The 20,461-nt window shown below is 35.3% G+C and overlaps 1 protein-coding gene across 2 annotated transcripts in view; it reads left to right on the top strand.

Annotated features, from left to right (window-relative positions):
- The window catches only part of RNGTT (RNA guanylyltransferase and 5'-phosphatase), a 334,258-nt gene that overhangs the window by 191,392 nt on the left and 122,405 nt on the right, over positions 1-20,461 (top strand). For both annotated transcript variants that reach the window (XM_042939336.1, XM_042939335.1), the window contains exon 13: positions 8,370-8,470. In XM_042939336.1, the coding sequence (XP_042795270.1) occupies positions 8,370-8,470 (101 nt within the window). The remainder of the gene's footprint in view (positions 1-8,369; positions 8,471-20,461) is intronic.

Below are 20,461 nucleotides of genomic sequence, written 5' to 3'. Positions count from 1 at the left end.
TAGGTTTTCACGGGTAGTATGAGCTAAATGGTTAGATGCTGAAGAAGTTTATTAGGTTCTCTGAGCTGTCTTTTCCCCACTATCCAGGCCACTTGCCAGTTGCTTTCTCCTCCTACTCATCCCCCTGCACAAAACTAGAGTAATTAGAAAACAACTGACTTAAAATTGGTTTCCTTTGGAACAGTTTTATAATCTCAACTCATGAGATCATTTAATCTACCCTTTTCAACCTTTCATCATTTGCTTTTGGACAAATGATACATTTTATTTTGTTAATGGTATGAAGATTTTTGCATTACTTCGATTTGGGAGTGTTTTGGACAAGTTGTAACCAGTCTGGTTGTCATTTTGTTTATCTGTAAAAAGAGGGAGTTTACTGCATGTTTTCAGGTCTGCTCATTTCTCTAGTATTCTTATTCAGGTCAATTAACTGGTCTTGATATTAATTGGCTATTTTAATTTAACCCACCTTTATCCCAGTTTCCTTATTGACTAAATTTTAAAATCACTGTAGTTCTCTGGAACTGCCCAGATACAGAAGCTAAAGCTGAAGTTTCAGAAGTCTTTGTATAACTGTATTTTTTTTTTCAAAAATTGTTTCATTAGCCACAGGTTTACAACAATAGCAAGAAGAAATTAATTAGACTTGTGAATAAGAGAGCAGAAATAGTAATCTGAAAATATTTTTGGGTAATTTTTCCAATCTGAATAAACCAAGAAATTGTTTCAATTCTCTAATAATTTTACACTAAAATGACAAGTTCAGAAGCCTCATTGTGGTTGAGCTCACTGTCTTGTTAGTCTATCTTCTCCAACTAGTATGATAACTGGGCGCATACTCTAAGTACTCTGTGTTGACTGAATGACTTTTCTCCCATATAGGGTATTTATATGTCTTGATTTTGTATAATGGATATTTGCTATTTGCTTCTCCATGAAACATGGACAAATAACCAAGTCACTAAGTCTGGAGTTGTTTTACTCCTGTATCCAGTAGCAGTACCAGATAGGACTTCTTCTGTTTTCCTTAAAACTAAATGCTAGAAAAACAATAAAAATAAAATTAATATAGTAAGGCCAGGGATCTTTCTTAGCTTCAGGGTGTGATCCTTGTGAAGAAGGCATTATGCCTCAGGTTTCAGTGTAGGGCCTTGATGGAATATGATAACATAACTGCTCACATTTTACTAGTGGGAATCATAGAGTAGCATAGGGCTACATAGTATTAGGTATCTCTAGTCTAGATACCATTTTTTAGGCAAACAATACTATTTCTGCATTTTTACAAGCAAGATAGATAAAGTCCCACTTTGAACTTTCTTAAAATCATGAAGTTAGTAGTTAGTAGAGGCAAAAAGGAAATAAATGTCTTCTCCTCTTTGCTGTTATTACTGTCAGCTTCCTTTACATTAGAGTTTCTCAACTTTGGTACCACTGACATTTTGGGCTGGATAGTTCTTTGTTGTGGGCAGCTGCCCTGCAGGTTTTAGGTTTAGAAACATCTCTGGTCTCTGCCCACTAGATGGCAGCAGCACTCCCTACCCCTCCTTAGTGTGACAACCAAAAATGCAGGCATTGCCAAATATGGAGGTGCGGAAAGTGGGGGAGAATCACCCCTAGCTGAGAACTGCAGCTTTATCCAACTAATATATCACTTATGCCTCCATTTCATTTTATCCCTGTTTTAGAGACTTCTGTTTGGCACATGGCCATCCTCTACCTCTACGCCAGGTTCTGTTCTCATTTGATAAATACTTTCCCAAACATCTTTTACTCTGTTTCTGAATTTGTATCCATTACATTTTTTCTTTAAGAGGATGATAGATATCTTGGGTTATATAGGTGATTGCATTCAGACATAATCTACCCCCAAGTTTGTACTTCACAGCTTACCTGCTAAAACCAGATTTATTTCTATAGAACTAAATATGTATTGGTTAAATATAAGTTCAATAATTATTTAAATCTAGATACATGCTGGTGAATTTAATGAAATTAAAATGCATTACTCCCTAATTAAACACTGAAAATTGTAGCTTGAAAAAAAGTTTTTGTATCCATGTTTATAGTTCAGCAAGATTCTGTATTTTAAGTTGGGTAACTCATAAATATTTAATTTTAAAAGACTAAGTCCCTGTATTATATAATATCTTTGCCCTTATCATTTTGGGGATCATGAAAAAAGGATTTTTTGGTAGTGATTGATGCACCTAATCTTTCACAAATATTGCTAATCTAAGTCATTTCATAATCTAAATTATTCTATTTAAAAAGTAAACCTAAATATACTGAGACTAATATTTTGTAATGAATTTAAAAGTTTAGCACAATAAAATGCAAATTTTTATTAAGTATTTGTTGAGCATTGTACTAGGTGTTTTGTAGGCACAGAATTAGATACTATTTTTGCTGGAGTAGAATTTACATTCTAATAAGTATTTAAATACATTTTATTCATGGAATCTATGTCATTGCAGAATTTACATTAAGTAATTGAGAACTACCATATTTTTCTAAAATTTATTAATATGAATTTCATTAATTTTCATAAAGGTGCTTTGAATTCCCAATAATATCAAGTCTAGTATTTCAAATGAATATAAATGGTTTGGTGTGCAAGGAGATGAGGAATGACTTAAGTTTATGAATTATTGCTGTGTAAAAACAGAATTAGTACATGCTGTTTTCTCATTAGATTCAAGTTTGGCTCTTGATTTCCGGAGAGAAGAATGCGAAGGATATTTAATATTTATTATACAAATAACATTATATATTCAGATTCTTTTTAGAATTGGTCATTAGCTACCTGTTGTGAAATATTTTAAAACTACACAATTAACCTTTCCTGCATTTAATAACTTAGATTGGTATTGGTTTCTAAGTAGTCTCATACTCATGCTCATAAATAGAGAACAGAAGTAAATGATAGTTTGTCTGACATTCTCGGCTGAGGTCGTGAATGGGGTTGAGATGGATGCTGACTTTCCTTTCTTCCCTTGCTCTTTTTTTACCCCTCACTACCACAGTGAACCACTCTCACTAAAAGGTTGATGACATATCTGTCAGGTATGCTTTATTAGAAAAAAAGACTAAATTTTATCAGAGTCTTCTCATTAATGGGTTGACAACTGGAAAATTCTGCAGTTTTGGCATTTTTAAAAAATTATATTCAATAAGTCTAAAGAGATTTATTTGTGATCATTCTGAAAGATGTATGTTACCTAAGTGAATCTCTCAGGGCAAATAAATGGATGAAACTTCCACTGAAATATTATATATTTGATTTTATATTCATTCATGTTTAAACATAAGACTTGGGGGAAATAGCATATATTTTTAAATTTGCTACAGATAAAATATCTTTAATATCAGCTCCAGTGGTTTGTCTTTGTTAGTACAACGTAAGTTTTACTAAATTTGATGTTGTATGGACTTCGGTTTGAAGTTTTTTGTTTTTTTTTTTAACGTTTATTCATTTTTGAGAGAGAGAGAGAGAGAGAGAGAGAGAGAGACAGAGCATGAGTAGGGGAGGGCAGAGAGAGAGGGAGACACAGAATATGAAGCAGACTCCAGTCTCTGAGCTGTCAGCACAGAGCCCGATGTAGAGCTCGAACCCATGAACCATGAGATCATGACCTGAGCTGAAGTCGAATGCTTAACCAACTTAGCCACCCAGGTGCCCCTGGACTTCTGTTTGAAATAACTAATCCTGTGACTAGGGTTTTTGCACTTTTTCTCAAATTTTTAAAACTGTGTTAGAATGCAGTTTGACTTTTATATTTAAGAAAAATATTTGTAATGAGAGCACTTAGCAATTTTTCCATCCCAATGAATATCTTTCTCATAATATGGCTCCACTCCCTGTAGACATACTTGCCTCTCCTTCAGTAGATCCTAATATTTTTCTACTCCTGTGTTTTACTTGTATTTACTTCATGCTATAAGTCTGCATAAATGAATATTACCCATTTGTCAAGGCTTACAATGATCATTCCTTTATAATCAGTTCTTAATTCACTTAACTAAAATATTTTCTTACTGTGTTGCCAGAATACATTTAAAACACTTATTTTTCCTGTAATCTCGTTAACTGCATGGACAGTGTTCTACAACTATTTCTACTATTTCCAAAACTTTTACATCACCCCAAACAGAAATTCTGTAACCATTAAGTGAGAGCTCACCTTTCCCCACCCCAGCTCTTGGTACCTCTAATCTACTTTCTGTTGCCATGAATTTGCCTATTCTGGATATTTCCTATAAGTGGAGTTATACAACTTTTATACTTTTGTGTCTGGCTTATTTCACTTGTAATGGTGTTTTCGAGGTTCATTCTTTTTGTAGCATGCATTAGAATTCCATTCCTTTTTATGGCTGAATAATATTCCATCGAGTATACATACCGTATTTTGTTTATCCATTCTTATAGTGATGGAACATAGGTTTTCATCTTTTGACTACTGTGAATAATGCTACACTGAACATTCACATATAAGTATCTGTTTGAGTCCCTGTTTTCAGTTTTTTGGGGCTGTATTTTCAGTTTTTTGTTTGTTTTTGTTTGTTTGTTTTTTGGCTGTGTACCTAATAGTGGGGTTGTTGAATCATAGGGTAAATGTGTGTTTAGCTTTTTGGGGAACTACCAAACTGTTATCTTTAGTGGCTGCATCATTTTATCTTCCTTATAGTAATGTATGTGGGTTCTAATTTCTCTTTATCCTCTCTAACACTAGTTATTTCCCCTGGTGATAGTCACCCTAGTAGGTATCTCATTGTGGTTTTGCTTTGCATTTCTTTCATGGGTAATGATAGTAAGCATCTCCTTATGGGCTTATTGGACATTTTATATGTTCTGGGTAGAAATGTCTATTCAAATTCTTTGCCAGTATTAAATTGGGTTGTCTTTGGTTATTAAGTTGTAGGAATTCTTTATATATTTTAGATATTAAATCTTTATTAGGTATATGATTTGCATATTTTCCCCATTTTGTAAGTTGTCTTTTTACTTTCTTGATAATGTCTTAGGATGCACAGAAGTTTTGTAATTTGAAGTCCAGTTTACCTATTTTTTCTTTTATTGCTTGTGCTTTTGGTATTGTACCTAAGAATCCAAGATTATGAAAATTTATCCCTATGCTTTTGTTTAAGAGTTGTATGGTTTTAGTTGTTATATTTAGGTCCTTGGTCCAGTTTTACTTAGTTTTTATATGGTGGGACAAAGCAGTCCAATTTCATTATATTACATGTGGAAATCTAGCTATCCCAGCATCATTTGTTGAAGAGAATATTCTCTCCCCATTGAACAGACTTTGCATTCTTCTTAAAAAAATCAGTTGGCTATTGATGTATAGGTTTATTTCTGTACTCTCAATTCTTTTCTGTTGGGTCTGTATGTCTACTTTTATGCCAGTATCTCTGTTTACAAGTAGCCTTGTACCAAGCTTTGAAGCTGGGATGTGCGAATCCTCCAACTTTGTTTGTTCTCTTTTCAAGATTATTTTGGCTTTTCTGGGTCTCTTGTAATTCCTTACGAATTTGAGGCACAAAAGGCTGTTGGGATTTTGAAAGGGATTGCATTAAATCTGTAGATTGCTTTGGTAGTATTGACATCTTAACAATAGTAAGCCTTCCTACATTGGTATTCTGAGGCCAATTCCAGTGTGTATGTGGGGGTTCCCCACATCGATAAGCAATTCTAGGACACCAGCTGGGTGTACAACAGTTCAGCTCAAATTTGACACCTGGAGGTAGTGTCAAATTCCACAGATTGAGGGCTGTGTCCTACAACACTGCCACCTCCTCAACCCACCTTCAGATGCCAGTTGCAAGCCCAGGTTATCACCTGTACTTCTGACCAGCTGGCTATAAATCAGAGGTTCCCATGACCCCCCCTCAGGTTTGATTAATTTGCTGGATGGAATCAGTGCATAGACAAGGACTGGGGAAGGGGCACAGGGTTTTCATGCCATTTCCAGGCTTGCCACTCTTACTGAGTCTTCACATGGTCACCAGTCTGGAAGCTCTCCAAACCGTCTTTTTTTAGTTTTCTTTTCTTTTTTTTTCAACGTTTTTTATTTATTTTTGGGACAGAGAGAGACAGAGCATGAACGGGGGAGGGGCAGAGAGAGAGGGAGACACAGAATCGGAAACAGGCTCCAGGCTCCGAGCCATCAGCCCAGAGCCTGACGCGGGGCTCGAACTCACGGACCGCGAGATCGTGACCTGGCTGAAGTCGGATGCTTAACCGACTGCGCCACCCAGGCGCCCCATCTTTTTTTAGTTTTCTTAAGGAAGCCTCATTAGATAGGACCAACTGATTAAATCAGTGGCCATTGGTGGTTGAATCTTACCTCTAGCCCTTCTTTCCTCCTCAGAAGTTGGGGGAGTGGCACTGAAAATTCCTACCCCCTAATCACTTGGTTGGCTGCTCTGGCAACCAGCTTTCAATGTTAAGTGCTTTCCAAAATCTACTTCAATTGACAGGACAAAAGACCTCTATTGCTCGCCTTGTTTAGGGAATTCCAAGGGTTTTAGGAGTTTTGCACTAGAAATGGGACAAAGACCAAATGTTTATTTCTTATTGTAGATCACAATATCACACTCTCTATGAATACGGAATGTTTTCCCATTTTTTATTTCTTTAACTTTTTCAGTAATGGTTTGGTTTTCAGTATACGATCATTCACTTCCTTGGTTAAATTTATTCCTATGTATTTTGTTCTTTTAGATGTTACTGTAAATGGAATTGCTTTCCTTTTCTGATTGTTTGTTATAGAAACACATCTGATTTTTTGTATTGATAATCCCACCAAAATATTAAATTATTAGGAATGAATTTAACAAAAATTGTGTTATGATTTATATACTGAAAATCAGAAAACATTGCTGAAAAAAATTTTGGAAGACCTAAATAAACAGATTTGCAATGTTCATGAATTGGAAGTTTCAGTGTTGTTCAAATGTCCTATCTCCCCATATTGACCTTTTGATTCAGTGCAATATTAGTTAAAATCCCAATAGACTTATTTTTCATAGGAATTGACAAGCTGATTTTAAAATTTATGTGGAAAAAATTTTTTAATGTTTATTTGTTTTTGAGCGAGAGACAGGGTGTGAGTGGGGGAAGGGCAGAGAAAGAGGGAGACACAGAATCCGAAGCAGGCTCCAGGCTCTGAGCTGTCAGCACAGAGCCTGATGCAGGGCTCAAACCCACGAACTGCAACATCATGACCTGAGCCGAAGTCGGACACTTAACTGAGCCACCCAGGTGCCCCAAATTTATGTGGAAATATAAGTAAAACATTAGCTAAGAGAGTTTGGAAAAAGATCAAAGTTTAAGGACTTACACAACTAGATTTCAAAATTATTATAAAGTCACAGTAGTTGAGACAGTGTGCTGTTAGTGGGAGGAAAGTCATATTATTCAGTGTAACAGATTAGTGAGAATAGACATATATCTGTAGCTGTAAGTGGTTAATTTTTGACAAGGGTGCCAAGGCAACTCAGGGAAGAAAGATAATCTTTTCAACAAATGGCCCTGTATTGATTTGACATCCATATGCCAATGAACCTAGTCCCTTACTTCATACTATATAAATAAATTAACCTCAGATGGGTCTTATACTCCCAAATAACAGCTAAAATGATAAAATTTTCTAAGAAAATTGTAGCAATCTTAGGATGTGCAAAGATTCCTTAAAGAGGGCACAAAAGGCAGCACAAATTATGAAATTTTTAAGTTGATTGAATCCATGCGTTAAAATTCACTGGTTAACTTTATTCATTGTAAATTATGCCACAGTAAAGCTGAACAAGAGAAAAACAGTTTTTGTTTTTTTTTTTTTTAAACTATCAAACTTCCTATCCATTTTTAGAAGGATTGGAGAGAATAACAGGTTTCATTCTTTTTATGGACTTTCACAAATAAAGGTCTGCATACTTTGGCAGGAAAAGGAGAAAGGTTGTTACTAAGAAGGTCAGTAACTAGCTTCGCTCATCAGTTAAGATAAAACTTATATTTAGAAAAGAAGTAGTGGTTTTGCTTAATAAGAAGTAATTGAAAGGGATTAAGAGTCACAAACTTCCAATTATAAAATAAATAAGTAATGAGGATGAAATGTACAGCATAGGGAACATAGGCAATAATATTGTAATAACTTTGTGTGGCAACGGATGATGAGTACACTTACTGTGGTGAGTAGTGTGTAATGTGTAGAATTGTCAGACTTCTATGTTGTACACCTGCAATTAATATAACATTGTATATCAGCTGTATTGCAGTTTAAGAAAATACAAAGCATACTATAAAAAGTAGTTGATATGTTTATTTTTTAGCTTGTTATTAATCACTGTCATTTAATTCACTTTAGAAATATAAACCTGGTCGATGTGATGATATTTTGAAATGGAAACCTCCTAGTTTGAATTCTGTGGATTTTCGCCTAAAGATAACAAGAATGGGAGGAGAAGGGTAAGTATGCACTTCCCACCATTTTTACATGAAATAATACTGTTTGTATAAGGCTTCACTGTTTACTGGATATGTTACATATATGTTACCCTCCCTCTGCAAAAGTGAAATACTTTATTTTACAATATATGTATAATACCTCTACATCTGATTTTCAGCTATTAGAGCTAGTAATGTTTTGTAGCATCCTTTAAACTTTACTAATTTTGGTCTTTAAAAGTACAGATATTTCTCATATAAAAAACGAACTTTGTTAAATTGTAAAAATGAAAATAGATTTCACTTAAGTAATCCTGTCAGGTGAATTATAAAAGTAAGATATGATCATTGTTATTATAACTAAATGTTTTGAGGTAAGCCCTTTTTACTTTGAAAGAAACTACTTCATGCTTGCGTTTACATAGCAAACATTTATCCATAGTTTATTAGGGTCAGGTTTTAATTGTTGATTTTCATTAAGATTTTTCATAATGTTCATTAGGTGTTTTTTTCATTTACTGGTTAATCTTCCTTATATGACTTTATTGGTTGCTATTTTAGAATTCCTTGTTTCATTTCACCTTGTTCCACAAATTTTTATGATGTTAAATAAATATATAACAATAAAGTAAGTAATGTTTGATCAAGGAAATCGTAAAGTAAATAACAGTGACAAAAGGATGAAAAGGTTACCAGTACATGCTATGGAATCCTTTTTGCTTGCCAAAGGTAAACTACAGATTTGTTTTTTGTAGCTAATGGAACAAAGGATCAGTTATATGAATCCAGACTCCAGAAGATAAAGTTTCTTAAGAGACTGGGCATTTTTATTTATTTATTATTATTAATTAATTTATTTTAAAGAAATGTGGTTAGTCCCACCTTTCTTTCTTTTTCTTTCTTTCTTTCTTTCTTTCTTTCTTTCTTTCTTTCTTTCTTTCCTTATTCATTTATTTGAAAATATAATTTATTGTCAAATTGGCTAACATTCAGTGTGTAAAGTGTGCTCTTGGTATTATTTTTTTAAATGTTTATTTATTTTTGAGAGAGAGAGAGAGAGAGAGAGCGAGCGAGCAGGGGAGGGGCAGAGAGAGAGGGAGACACAGAGTCCAAAGCAGGCTCCAGGCTCTGAGCTGTCAGCACAGAGCCTGACACAGGTCTCAAACTCACAAACTGTGAGATTATGACCTGAGCTGAAGTCGGACACTTAACTGACTGAGCCACCCAGGTGCCACGAGACTGTGCATTTTTAGATGAAGGATAGTGTGCAGTGTGGTGAATCCTAAGTAAAAAAAGGGAGTGTGATAAATTATATGAGTGTCAATTTTCATAAAATAAGGGTATTTAATATTTTACATCCTTAAATAAGAGTTTGTGACTTAGTATATAGTATAGTTTAGTTAGAACAATTATCTGGGGCCCCAAATACTGTTTCTTGGAAGTATTTCACTCTGTATTGGTCTGAGTTTATCCAAGGACAGATGGGTTTTTAACTATTTATAGGATGGTATGGAATATATGTATTTATAGGACTATATATAGGACTGTATGGAATATATATATAATCAAAGAGTAGATAAAAGAAATAACATGGCAACCCAGAATATCTGTACACCAGATTCTTTGTGAGAAAGGATAATTTTGAGTTTACTTCTTATCAGTACTTACCTAAACATTATTTCTCTTATTTAATCCTTGGGAAACAATGTTAATATCAATACCAATTAATGTTAATCATTAACATTTTGTTTTTGTTGTTAATCAACATTATAAAAATGCTTTATATTAATATGCTATTAATTATTAATATTGATAATTAAATCTTATCAATCAATTTTTTGAAATTGCCTCAAACTATATGTATAAAATCTTTGGATAAGTATTGATAAGTATTAAATTCAAGATCATTCTTCCTGACAAAGTATCTGGTGTACAGATATTCTGAGTTGCCAGTAAATTCTGGAACCTGTATGTTGATAGTCCTGCAAGCCGAGTGTAGGCCTGATATGTTTTTCGGAAATGCCTTTTGGAAGACTGCTTCACTTCTAGCAGTGGAAGCTGAGGGATTAATTCTGATAGGCTGCCTGCATCTTTTTTTTCCCATAAAAGACATAGATGAATATGGTTCTTGTGAAATATGAGTCCAAAGGTAAAATAAAAAATTTTAAATTGCTTTATTACTTAATTTTCTATTTTGTCTAATACTGTATTTATAATACAGAGTTAAGTAATATAAACCCTTGTGTGTGTTTTATTGATGTTGAGTTTTGAAAAATTATTTTGTTTTGCTTTTTATGGGTCATAATTGTTAACACTTAAAAAGCTACGTGAGGCTATGTATAGAATGTCCATTTTCTAAGTAGCAAGGAAACAACTGTTTCCTTGCAGTTGTCCACTGCATTTGAATACAGCAGAATGGAATTCAGTTTAGTAGTTTGTCATCCCAGTTTTGCTTTGTTCTTAGTATTTTTTAATGTACATTTTGTTCTTTTAAAATTTTAGCTATTTTTCAATGTCTTCTTACCGAAAAAGAAAAGGATTTACTTTTGATCCTAGTGCATCTTTTTTTTTTAAATTTTTTTTTATTTTTTATTTTTTAATTTTATTTAAATAATTATTTATTTTTTAATTTTATTTTTGAGACAGAGAGAGACAGAGCATGAACGGGGGAGGGTCAGAGAGAGAGGGAGACACAGAATCTGAAACAGGCTCCAGGCTCTGAGCCGTCAGCACAGAGCCCGATGCGGGGCTCGAACTCACGGACCGTGAGATCATGACCTGAGCCAAAGTCGGACACTTAACCGACTGAGCCATTCAGGCGCCCCGGTCCTAATGCATTTTTAAAACATCAAAATGTCAGCATTGAGGGTGATTTTATGATGGGAATATGGAAGTTACATTGGTGTAGGTACATAATTTATTTATAAAACATGGGTGTCAGTTTTCAAAAATAGGGTATTTAATATGAAATACAGTGTGATAACTATTACATAAAACATGTAATATTCAGTTAGCCAGAGTAATATGGGTTTTTAACGTAAAGAATGTTATGTGTTATAGCAGTTTCCACTAAATAAATGAGCTTGTATCTAATGCTTATGTTAGATGCAGTATGTTAGAGAGCATTTTAAGAAATCTGCCTGTAATAGTTTGAAAGGAGAATAGCTATGTCTCTAAATTGTAAGAATCATAGCATGTGACCAGTGAAGTGACACTAAGATATTAAAATACCATCAGACAAGCTCGTTTCTTTTCTTGATTGTACTTGTAAGTATTTTTAAATCTAAAAGCTCATCTAATCTAAAGCATAGAATGGAGTAGAATGTCTTAAAAGATAGAATACAAGTACCAATCCTTGAAAATGTCTCCAGCTGCTGTAATAAAGTGGGTATAGTATAGATTCTTATGAGATTGAAATTTAACACAAATAGAAAAATGCATTATGTTGAATGCCCTGTTAATGGCAATTAAAACCTAAAATTTGCTTTTTATTTAACTGCTTTTAGTATCATTTCTGAAAATTTGGGGTGTATTAACTTTGATTTATCATGACCTAAATAATTTCTCTATATCTCAGTTATTTACATTGTGTTGAACTTTATAGGCACACTATATAGATTTTCATCTAAGAGCTATATGTTATTTTAAAAATATTGTGGGTTTATATTAATTTATCTGCAACCAAAAACCGTGGTCATTGTGTGAAAAGCTAGGATTACGAAGGTAGTCTATATTCTGGAAAGTGCTAACTCTTGAGTACAGTCTCCATGACTTATAGTGAGTGGGGTGAGCTTATTATTTGTATAGCCAAGTAGTTTAGAGCACATATTCTAGAGTTAGACTGCCTGGGTTTAAATATCCTTATTAGCTGTGTGACCTTGAGCACACTCCTTTTTTCTGTGCCTCATATTCCTCATTCATATAATAGAAATTGGAGTCATGAGATTTACAGGGATTAAATGAGCTAATATATGTAAAATATTTTAGAACAGATGGCACCTGGTAAGCATTTAAGTGTTTATTGTTATTTTAATTAAAATTGATTTAAAAGTGCATATTTCCTTTCTTCAAAGTTTTTATTTATTTTGAGAGAGAGAGAGAATGTGAGTGAGAGCGTGGAGGAGCAGGGAGAGAGGGAATCCCAAGCAGGCTCTGTGCTCTCAGTGGGGAGTCCAATGCAGGAGGGCTCAGGGCTCAGTCCCACAGACCATGAAATCATGACCTGAGCCGAAATCAATAGTTGGACACTTAACCGACTGAGCCACCCAGGCGCCCCTATGTGGTTCATGGTGACTTGAATATAATAAACACTCAAGAAATATCAAATGGTGAAGTGTATATATAAACATAAAAATACAAAAAGGTGTGTGTATAAGAATTAAATTGAGTTATCACCTATAATAGGAAGATTGGAAATATTCAGTGTCTTTTTTTTTTTATTGTATAAATCTTTTGAGATTTATATCTATATCTTCATCTATATTTACATCTGTATCTTCATATGTGTTTCTAGGAAAGTTGCTAATAACATTCTAAATAGTGTCTTTTATAAATTGGTCCAGACTGTTGAGATATAAGATTTTCTTAAAGGTTTGAAACTGAACTCAGACCTACCATCCAACTTTGTTGTTTGATTTTATATTCACATATAGTTATGTGATGTTAATAGATATATCAATTTGGGTATAGTCAAAAACAAAAACAGAAAATATTTTAACAGAATCGATTTAATATGAAGAATTGTAATCAGTTATTAAAGAACTGAAAAGGCAAAAATATGTTGAAGAGATAGTAACTGCAGGAAGCACTTACCATGCAAAGGGGAACAAATGAATGGAGGTGAATTATTAAAACTGAAAAGCTTAGAGGCACCTGGGTGGCTCGGTAAGTTGAGCATCTGACTCTTGATTTTGGCTTAGGTCCTGGTCCTCAGGTAGTGAGCTTGAGCCCTGCATTGGGCTCCACACTGAACCTGGAGCCTGCTTGAGATTCATATTTTCTCTCTCTCTCTCTCTCTCTCTCCCTCCCACTCTCTCTCTGGCCCCGTGCCCCTCTCCTCTGCTTTCTCTTTCTAAAAATAAAAAATGAAATATTTAAAAAAAACTGAAAAGCTTGGAGAAGGCCCTGGAGAGCTTATAAGAAAGTCACTGCCAGCTGCTGGTGGTGTTGCCTCAAGATCTTGGAGGATATATCTTATGGCTCTAAATTTTGACATCTGAAGACGTGTACAGTACTGGCTAGCAGGTGCTGAGTTTTCAGAGGAGGCCCAATGCAGTTGATCTGAGGACTGCGGTAGAAACTTCAGGGGAGTCAACTGGTACTACTGGGATCAGTTGTCACTCCAGGGTAGAGAACTTTTGCTGCAAACAGGAGCGAATAGGTCCCTTCTTTCTTCTTTAGTCTTTTACCCCCTGCCCCCAAGAATTATACAACAAACTGGAGCAAAGAGAATGAGTTTGAAGTGAAGTGACGATACCTTAATATTACCTCAGTCCACTTCTTTAGTTACTTATCATCCATTCACTTCTACACATGCTTGAATTTCCATAAAACAGCAAAAATGGTATTCTTTCACTTGAGGTGCATATATTCTTACTGTCCCTTTGAAGTACAGGGACACAAATTCCCAGTTAATCATTTACCCATTTCTAGGAGACAGTCATGCTGTCTATCACTGGGTGATGTTAATCACTCCTCAGATTCAGTCATGATTCCATACAAATACTATTGCTTAATGACTGAATTGTAAAGTTAGTCGGCATCGGCAGTCTTGACACCGGTCATAAGACCATAGCTGAAGCTTTCTTTTTCCTCTGTCCATTTCATTTTTCCTTTGTTCTGAGATGATCTAAGCTAAAACATAAAAATGTGGTGAGGTGACACAAAACCTTTATTCCTGATAGGTCTGGTCCTCAGTGGTCTTACCTTTTTTTGTTGTTTATGCAGTTTTCCATTAACTTTTACTGTTGGACAGGAAGCACCCCAGAGAATACCCTAGGTTCCAGACATAGCCCTTCCTAATGGTTTCTGTAGCAACAATCTGGCTTGTCTTTGGTAATAGAATCAGTCACATCAGCTAGCAGAGTAATCCATCTCTCTCTGTCTGTCTCTCTTTTTGCTTGTTGGTTCAGATAACATGAGAAGCACAAAATGGTCAACTAGCAGTTTCAGTTTCTAATTCAGTGGGGTATTCTTGTGTCCTTTGATATAGAAGCACTCTTATTTGCAAACCAGAATTTCTACATTAAAGTTGCTCGGATGGAAAACAAAAGTTCTGTGAGTAGATAATTAAGAATCATATTGAGATAAGGATGGTCTTTGACTCCTGTATTTTGGCTAAAGGAGAAACGACACCATATATTTGGTCACAGATTTAAAGTCCTAGCCCACAACCATCCTTTTAAAATGTGGTCTCCTAACTGGTGTTGTAATTGAATTTTCAGTTGACCATTATACTGTTCTGTTAAGCCAGCTGCTTCTAGGTGGGAGGTGAGGCCAGTGAATTTCAAGGCGTTGAGCCCATTGCCCCAATTGTTTTTGAAGTAAGTTTTATGGAAACTCATGTTTTAAATTAAAAAAAATTTTTTTAATGTTTATTTTCAAGAGAGAGAGTGGGGGGGGGGGGGTGGGCAGAGCATGAGCATGGGAGGGGCAGAGAGAGGAGACTGGAATTGGAAGCAGGCTCCAGGTTCAGAGCTATCAGCACAGAGCCCGACACAGAGCTTGAAATCACAAACCATGAGATCATGACCTGAGCTGAAGTCAGATGCTCAACTGAGCCACCCAGGTGCCCCTATGGCAAGTCATGTTAATGATTAAGACATTCAATAGGTCCATAGAAGGTGATGTTAGTAGAAGTGTTAAAGAGAAAAAAAATGTTATCTAGAATATTTATGTGATCTAGTAAGGATAAACTGCTTCTATCTCCATGATAGAAGTCAGTGTAATCAACCTACCAAAAGACTTACAATATGCTGTCATTCTAGTGATCATAGTGATCCTTGCTCTGTGGGTCAGTGGCTGGTTAGTTCTCCTGGGGAATGATGCCATATCAAGGGACTCATTCATTGTGGTCTCAAGTGTTGGCAAGTTGAACACTTGGTGGTAGCTGTGGCCAGATCATCTGTGTTGAGGAAAGAGCCCAGGCATCATAGCCTTTGCCTCTTCCACTGTTGCCATTTTCACAAGAACTCCTTGAGTAAACTCTGGGATGGCTGGGGAAATAAAAGGATTGACATTCAGAATGAGTCATTTTGGCCACCTGATTATTGAAAGCCTCCTTTGTAATGAATACCTATTTCTTCATAATCCATGCCTATTCTGAGTGTTCCCTTTACATACCTTTCCCACCTTCCCCATACCTTCATTGTCACTAATCTTCCAATCCTGTTTTTTCCATATCCTTGACCAGTTTTCTGAACTATCGGCAGTCAGTGTAAATTTATGCTTCTGGCCATCATCTCTCAGTCCAGGCTGTATGTTTCAAAGCTTGGCCCATTGGTAGAATTTCCCATTACTGATGTCTTCAGGCTGTTGTCATGCAGCAGTCCATTTCCCTTTTTTTCTAGGACATCATGGAACTTTAAACTATTTGTAAGTTTTTTCCTTCCCCCATCTGGTAATAAGAAATTCCCCCTTGATATTAGGTGTGGATTGAAGAGAAGAAAGCGGTTGCCTAAGTAAAGAAACCATACCTCTACCTATATTTTCTGGACTTACTCAAGCCCAGTATCTTATGTGTGGCGTTTCTACTTAATGAATAGTATGTTCCTATTGTCCCGACACTTTATGGCTTAGTGGGTCAAATAGTACCCATTTCATCATGGGCAACTTAAGTCATCATGTGGTTACGTGTTTCAGTCTCTTTCAAAGTCCAATAGCAAGCTAGGATCTGTTTCTTAAAGGATTGATGATCTTTAGGAAATGGCATGTTTTTGCTCTAAAACCCTGAAGACTGGTATGATTCTCTTATTGGGCCTTGCCCAAAGCTCTAGACAATGGATATGGTGGGCTATAAGGTTCAAGTAGCAGAACGGCTTATACTATAGCTTGGATTTGTTACAGAGCTTTCTGTTTCTCTGATCCCAACTTATAAATGCTTTTCAAGCATTGTGTCCCCGCTCCCCCAACCCCCTTTTAGTAGTAAATAGTGCACATGTCGTAACTTGTCTTTACCTTGGAGAGGCTATCTGACAGCTCTTAGGCCATTGGACTGCTTAAAATCTTACTTCAGTAATGGACTCCTTAATTTTGTGGATTTTCTCTCTCATCTTTTGTCTCACATATATGTCTTACTAAGGGATCTAAAGAACTTTTTGCTTCTTCCTCATTTTTAATAAGTGTGAGTCCAGAATCATCAGTATTGTGGATAAATGTTTTGTACTATGTAATGTTAGAATGATCACCATCTCTGGAAAAAATAAAGATAATAAAAGTGGTGGTAAGGGTATAGAGATATTGGAACCCTCAAACATTGATATTGAGATTGTAAATTGGTGCAGCCACTCTGGCAGTTCCTTAGAATGTTAAAGATAGACTTACCATATGACTGAGCAGTTTTAGTCCCAGGTATATATGCAAGAGAAATGAAAACCTGTGTCCACAAAAAATCGGTCCATGAATCTTCTTCGCAATATTATTCATAATAGCCAAAAAGTGGAAACAATCCAAATATCAGTCAACTAAAAAATGGATAAATGTGCAAACAAAATAGCTCTTCTATTCACCAGACTTAGTATAGTAGATCCTCTTAAGCAAAGAGGCTCTGGAAGGTTACCACTTAGATTTTAATTTCAGCTCTGCCACTCTTAGGTTAAATCTTTGTGTTACTTGTGTTTCTATAGCTGTATAATGTAGATAATAGAAGTGCCTATCCCTTGTGGAAAGTGAATGAGATAATACATACAAACATTTAGTCCACTGCATGTCACATAATAAAAACTATATTAAACTATTAAGAAAAAATGACCACTGTCTCTATGAAGTATACTATGGCAAAAAGCAGGAGAGTTGATGGCCGTAAATTACATTGTTGGTCATGCCAGGCCAAGGCAAGTATCTTCTGATAGTACCTCAGTTAATACAGGGACATATTTGCCAACTTGTAGTTATATGTAAGATTTCAGATTGTGTTGATTTGCTTCATTAAAGATAGCACATCTGGAACAGCAGCAGCATTTGCTGTCACAATCTGATTAAATGTATGGTAATTTGTAATCATTCTTCATGATTATCCACCTTCTGTATAGGCTAAACATCTAAATTAAATGGATATATGATTGATACTTATCACTCCAGTATCTTTTTAAGTCTTTGATTGTGGCACTAATCTCTGTACCTGTCTTGGGGATATGGCTGCATGATTGCTTTTGCTTTCTATCCTTGGTAGGGAGAGCAAGTTCCAGGGGCTTTCAGTGGCTTTTCCTAGTATAATAAGGGTTACGCCCTGGGTCAGAGAGCAAAGGTGGAAATTCTTCCAGTTATACTTTCAGGAACTGGAAAATAACCACAGGTTATATCTGTGGACACACTGCCCCATTTAGATTTAAACTTGAGCCAGAAACCCATTTATCACCTGATCACCCACCCTAAGCTCTCTTTGACAGGTCTTGCTGGCATTTTGCATCCCTGGTAATTAATGTCTGTTTAAAGGGAGTGTCTGGTAATCCCTGACTGGTTCAAGTATTTCTTTTTTCCAGTGCATAATCACCCTAGCAAGCGCTGCCAGTCTTCTGAAGAATAATTAGAGGAAGATTTACAGCAAGGGCCAGCACATATTTTTTTAATAAAAGGCTAGATAGTAAATATTTTTGGGTTCGCAGGCCATATAGTCTTTATCACAGCTCCTTAACTCTGCCATTGTAGTGCCAAAGCAGTCACAAAGTATGTAAATGAATGAGTGTGGCTGTGTTCTAATAAAACTTTATTTACAAAAACAGGTGTCAGGCTAGATATGGCCTACAGGTTTTTGTTTGCCAGTGAAGGTTTATACTCTGTACATGAGGTAGTGTTGCTAGGTCTTTCTGCAAGGGTCTTGACCTCTGCCTTCTATTAAGGGGCTCAGGTCTTAACCTGCTCAGGTCTGTGCATTTCAATTTGAGAAATGCTGGCACAATGAAATCAGTAGAATCAACTACATGATTCCACTTTACCTCCTATTGAAAATGTATGAAGGGGCTCCTGGGTGGCTCAATCAGTTAAGCATCCAACTCTTGATTTCGGCTCAGGTCATGATCTCACAGTTTGTGAGTTCGAGCCCCACATGGGGCTCTGTGCTGACCTCTCAGAGCCTGCTTCAGATTCTCTGTCTCCTTTGCTCTCTGCCTCTTCTGCACTTGCTCTCTCTTGAAAATAAATATTAAAAAAAAAAAAAAAAAGAAAATGTATGAAAATGTCCTCTTTGCTGACTAAAGGGTTTTTTTTCCTTCTGCTCAAGTTTATTTAAAAAATAGAATGATTAATTTTATTCCTCATGCTTGTTTGACCTAGTGTTTTTATTTTTAAGAAGGAAATAATAGTGGTAAAATATTCAAAATGTTGAAAAAAATGTTCTTGTATAAGAAAGGATTAAGTCAGCAAGAATATAGCTAATAAATTATATGGGGAAAAAGTTATTTCTTTGCTGAACTGAGCCTTTTTCTCTCTTGTTTTTTCCTCTTCTGCCTTTATTTTGTATGAAATGCTTCACTCTTAACTTGCATCATTAAAAATTATTTTAAATAAGTGATATTAGAGATAAAAACACTACTGTAGCCAATGTTATTACATGGTATGCTTAATGCTTAAGCTATTTGGCATAGTTGGTCAATGACTATTTTCATCTTTTAGCAAATGGTCCGTAATAACACTTTAGTTACCTTATTTGAAATAGTCTCATCGCCTAAACGTTTTTTAAGACAGATGCTTCCTTAGATTTTAGTTCTTTAGGGGGTTTTTGTATCAAATTCTTTTCTTTTTTTAATTTAAATTTTAGTTAGCATACAGTGCAATATTGGTTTTAGGAGTAGAAATCAGTGATTCATCACTTATATACAGCACCCAGTGCTCATCACAAGTGCCCTCCTCAATGCCCATCACCCATGTAGCCCATCTCAAATTCTTGGTTATGTTTTATTTCCACTGTGGGCTAGGAGAAGAAAGGAGGAGCTTCAGCTGGCTTTTCATTTCCTCTGCCTGGCTATCTGTATTAGGTATTACTAATTCCTGTGAACTCCTTTGTTTCATCCTCCCTACTTCCTGCAGAAAATCTTTCTCAGTCCATCTACCAAGAATAAATATCATAGTCAAAGTGCCTGTGAGTAATTATTAGGAGAAAAGGAGCATGTGGTTTCAGAACATCTGCGTGTGACCTCACTGGAGTCAAATTATTTCCTTTCACTTATTAATTTAAATGAGAAACTGGGATCATCTTTGTTTCATCATTTGGTTCTTTGGAGTTTAACTTTTATATTTATTCACTTTAAAATGATTCTTTATGATGAGAACCTTTTTGCTGTGTCTTTTGCTCTAATCTTAGGTATGTATTCCTTAATTGAAATTTCTCTAAGTTAGCTTTTACATTACAAGAAGCTTGTCACTTGGTAGATATCTCTGGGGAATATTGTATGAATTAAGTACAGTTAAATTCCTCCTTTGAATCACATTCTGGGTGGGGGAGAACTTAAATAACTTATGAACACCGTATTTGACTTATAGACCCTCTGGAGGAGTGAGATGGAGAGAACTGTAAACAAATTTTAAATTCTTTTTTAGTAGATTTGTTTTTTGCAGTGTAGAAACGTAAAACTGTTTTATGGGATTGAACAAATGAGTACTGATTTTAGGAGACAGTGTTCTCATTGAGGAATGAGGAAGACACAAATATGGAATAGAAGACAGTGAAGAATCCTATGGAGTGGATTAGAATTTTTAAAATAATTGAATATGTATATATGTGTACAATATATACAAATATATAAGCATATATAAGTATACATATTTATATAAATACTTTTCCTAGCTCTGTGCACTGAC

The sequence above is a fragment of the Panthera leo genome, chromosome B2, assembly GCF_018350215.1.
Source record: "Panthera leo isolate Ple1 chromosome B2, P.leo_Ple1_pat1.1, whole genome shotgun sequence".
NCBI lineage: Eukaryota > Metazoa > Chordata > Mammalia > Carnivora > Felidae > Panthera > Panthera leo.
Note: the sequence above shows the minus strand (reverse complement) of the source record. Positions and strands in the feature narration are given on the sequence as shown.